The 4035-nt window shown below is 33.7% G+C and overlaps 1 protein-coding gene across 1 annotated transcript; it reads right to left on the bottom strand.

Annotated features, from left to right (window-relative positions):
- Positions 1-1266: 1266 nt before the first annotated feature.
- Positions 1267-1961, bottom strand: LOC133799826 (uncharacterized). Its single transcript, XM_062237815.1, has 2 exons — positions 1648-1961; positions 1267-1492 (listed from the first exon to the last, which is right to left on the bottom strand). Exons 1-2 carry the CDS (start codon positions 1959-1961, stop codon positions 1267-1269), a joined length of 540 nt encoding a protein of 179 aa, XP_062093799.1.
- Positions 1962-4035: the final 2074 nt, after the last annotated feature.

Raw genomic sequence — 4035 nt, 5'->3', positions numbered from 1 at the left:
GTTATCGTCCTAATAAATTACATTTCACTAATCACTTACTTGGAGAAGGAAATGGAAAACAATTATTTGGATTAACTACTATCTCTTTTAGAACTCACGAATCATGTGCTACTCCTTCCCATCCTGCATAAACATAAGTAAAGACCATGTTGAAGTCACATATTTCTAGAACATTTTGGTAGCAGTTACCCTTTCCTCTTCCTCTATAATCAATTTGTTTATCAAGTGGGATTATAGCATCCACTAGTGTTCCATCAAGTGCACCAATTGCCCCTGCAATAAATTTATAAGTTCAAATATTTATAACAAATATTTTATTAATACAATTATGATTTAAAAATACAATACCTTAAAAAATTTTCTGATATTTTTTTGAGCAATTGGAATATTGGAATCAAGATCAATTGTGGGTACTATTATCTCTTTTGCAAAGTGCATCATTGCTTCAAGAACCTCATGAAAATACTTGTGAACAGTTTGTGAAGAATGTTGAAATCTTCGCTTCATGACAATAAATCGCTCATTATGTTCACTTCATGACAATAAATCGCTCATTATGTGCTATGATAATTAAAAACATTGCTATCTTTTCTTCAACTGATACATGCTTACTATCTTTAATCCATTCTCTTTGTCTAAAGTGATTGCACAAAAGAACAAATGCATCACAAGACATCCACATCAACTCTATGCATTGTCGATTTGAGCCATATAATAACTCCAAAGTGTATCTTGCACCGGATAGAGTTGATGTATTATCTTTAACTCTAGGTAAATAGTTGCGTTTACGACATACATACCAATAGAAAATCATTAAGAGTAAAAGTTGATCCTCAAAATCCATATTAAATCTGTTAAGAAAATTATAGCCACTTTAGAGGAACATAAATAATACTAGGATTGAAAATGAAACATTCATAGATCATTGTAATAGATCAATAAACTTCGATACACAAAGGGAAAAAGTATGACATAATGTAACAAATAAAAAGTTATCTAAGCATAATTATAACTTAAATAACTATATAAAAAATATCCCAATTTTTTCCCCATAGCCTTAACCCAATTCTCCATTATGTTGACGTCTTTCATGTTCATCCATGCTTTTCTATAGCTATCACCTTTGCAAAGTATACTAATAGTTGCACTATACAATGGCTCCTCCCATCCAAGTCCATCTAATTTTTCCAAGCAGTCCTCAACTTTAGGACCGCTATTCTTTTTAATTAACAACTCCAATGCAACAGACATCTTATCATCAATATCTTATTGAGACGAGAGCTTTCTTTTCTTCTTTTGTCCTCCTAAAGGATTTGAATATTGAGATGGAGAAGTGTTTACAGCGTCATCATTTTGGTTACTAGGTGCACTTTCTTCAGAAAAAGCATCTGTCTCCATATTAGGAGATGTAGATGAGGTAACAGGTCGAGGAATTGTACAACTAGGACTCCAACCATAAACTCCGGTTGCAGTAGTACCATCAAAGAGTGCTCTACAAAGATCCAGAAAGGGTAAAGGAGAGGTTTTCAATGCTTTTGCCTTTGGGTGGGCCTATATCCAATACAAAAAGAGAATGCATTTTAATATGTGCAACTTAAATATCTAAAATTATAAAACAGTGATCATAGAAAAATAACCTTAATTTACTCATCCCATTCAGCATTTGACATAAGAATGGTATTAGTTGTAGGATCATAAATAGTCTCTGTTTTCTTAGTTATTGGAAACCAAGCTTGATATTTATCCTTTAGATAATCAAAATGATTCTTCATTTGCTTTTGATTTGCAATGAAAGAATGAGTAGTCTCCAACACTTGTCTAACTTTATTCCACGAATCTGGCTTCAAACTACTTCCAAGTCTTCCATTTAGAGAAACTTCTTGAATACAAGTCTCCAAAAAAGTTTTTACTACATCCATATTCCTCCAACTCACTCTTTGATTTTCACTAGATTGTTCCATATACTAATATAAAAATAATATATATTGAAAAAAAAATTTATGCAAAAAAAAGTTTACAACAAAATATATAGAATATGTGAGTGACATAAGGTTACATAAGAAATATAATAACAAATAAAAGGCACAATCTTGATAGATATAATAACAACAAATGAAAGCATATCAAGACAAAGAAAGTGAATAAGATTGGGATTGAAAATTAAAAATAACAAAGTAATCAATGATAGATATAATATATATAATATTATAAAGTAAGTATACACAAAATTTTCAATTTCTGGAAAGTATATCAAACGTTTTTGGAGAGGGAACAAACAAATGACATAATATATATACTTTATATCAGTTTATGATTTCTAGACAAAATATCAAGCAAAAAAAAAAAAAAAGAAATAGATGAGAATAAACAAAAACATAAAAGCAAAAAACTGACCTTGATTTGATACGTTTATGTTTTCTAGACAAAATATTAAGCAAAAAAACAAAAGAAAAAATATAAGAATAAACAAAAATATAAAAGCAAAAAATTGACCTTGATTTGATTGCGGCAGAGAGGTAGAGAGACAAAAGAAGAAGTGGAATACCTAATATGTCAAAGGAAATAAAATAAAAGAGAGAGTTGTATATGTATTAATAATATTAAGAGCCCATTATAGATCTTTTTCAGTAAGATCCATTAAGTGATAAAAAGAACAAAAAAACAAATGCACTTAATAATTAAAGATCTGACCGAATCTATAATGCCCCAAAATCCCTAATGCGGTTTAATGGCTGGATTAGTAGGTCGGGAGGGCCATAATTGTTTTATTACGCCATTAAATGATTATATGCATGTTTATGTGAATTATATTATAATATGATGTTAAGTGCATGCATGTGGGTCCACATTTCATTACAAGAGTGTTTTGGTAATTTTGCCCGTTGAGGGCGTAATTGTATATTTGTATGCATGTCGGTGACATACTGTTGAGACCACATTATAATGTGGATTTGTTCGAGCCATTCGGCATGAGACGATCTTGAGTGTAGATTAGCAGGTTAGGCATAACGGGATTAAGTTCGGGGATCGGGGTGAGTCTCGGAGTGATTTTAATGATTTGAGCATTGCTAGGAATGAAAGGTTAACGATATATGAATTATTGGTGTTTGAGAATATTGAGATTAACGAGAATTGGAGAGCGTTAATTATGATTAACAAAATAGGTGGAAAATGTCAATTTTGCCCTTGGGAGCCTTTAGAAACCTTTATTTGACCTAGGGGTATTTTGGTCTTTTCACCTATAGGATAGTATTAAGCCATGAAGGCTGTAGAAGGAAGGGGGAAAACAGAGTATCAAAGTTAGCTACCGTGCACCATTTCTCTTCATTTTCTCTTTGGATTTTGAGCCTAACTTGAGGAACCAAGCTTGGGAAATAGGTCTTGAGAGCTTGGGAGTGTGTTTCACCATTGAAGAGCATCATAATCTGAGCTTGAGGTAAGATTCTAGCCACTAAATCTCTGGTTTTCTCCGTTTTCGTCTTGGTTTTCATTTGAGATTTCTAGGTTGGTTGATTGGTTTTATTGGGAGTTTTTGGCTAGGGTTCTTGTGGTTGTGATGCTTAGGGCTTTTGGGGATGGATTTTGGGTTCATTTGGCACTTAATTCGAGGTTTGGAAGCATTGGAATCGAGTTGGAAATGAAGGAGTCGAAGGAAGAGATTCAGGGGCTGATCAGGCTGGGTGTAGCGCTATAACACCCACAAGGGGGGCACTACAACGCTACCCAGGGTTAGGCTGGGGCCGTTTTTGGTTATGAGATTAGCGCTGGGGCGTTAGAGAGTAGCGCTGTAGCACTACTCTATTCCTTCAGAATCCCGTTTTGAGTGTTTTTAAGGGTTTTTTTGGCTCGAGGTTTCAATCCTTAAGGTCCGGGATCGAATCTACTCACCATGTGGGTATGTTTCGGAGTCCCGAGAGTGGGGTTTAGGTCAAGACTAATTGATATCAGCGTTGAATGAATCTAAGAGCATTAATGCTGGACCGACCCTAAGGTTAATGAAAACTATAAGTGCTTGACTAGTCTAGGACTAGTTAC

The sequence above is a fragment of the Humulus lupulus genome, chromosome 9 (assembly GCF_963169125.1).
Source record: "Humulus lupulus chromosome 9, drHumLupu1.1, whole genome shotgun sequence".
Lineage (NCBI taxonomy): Eukaryota > Viridiplantae > Streptophyta > Magnoliopsida > Rosales > Cannabaceae > Humulus > Humulus lupulus.
Note: the sequence above shows the minus strand (reverse complement) of the source record. Positions and strands in the feature narration are given on the sequence as shown.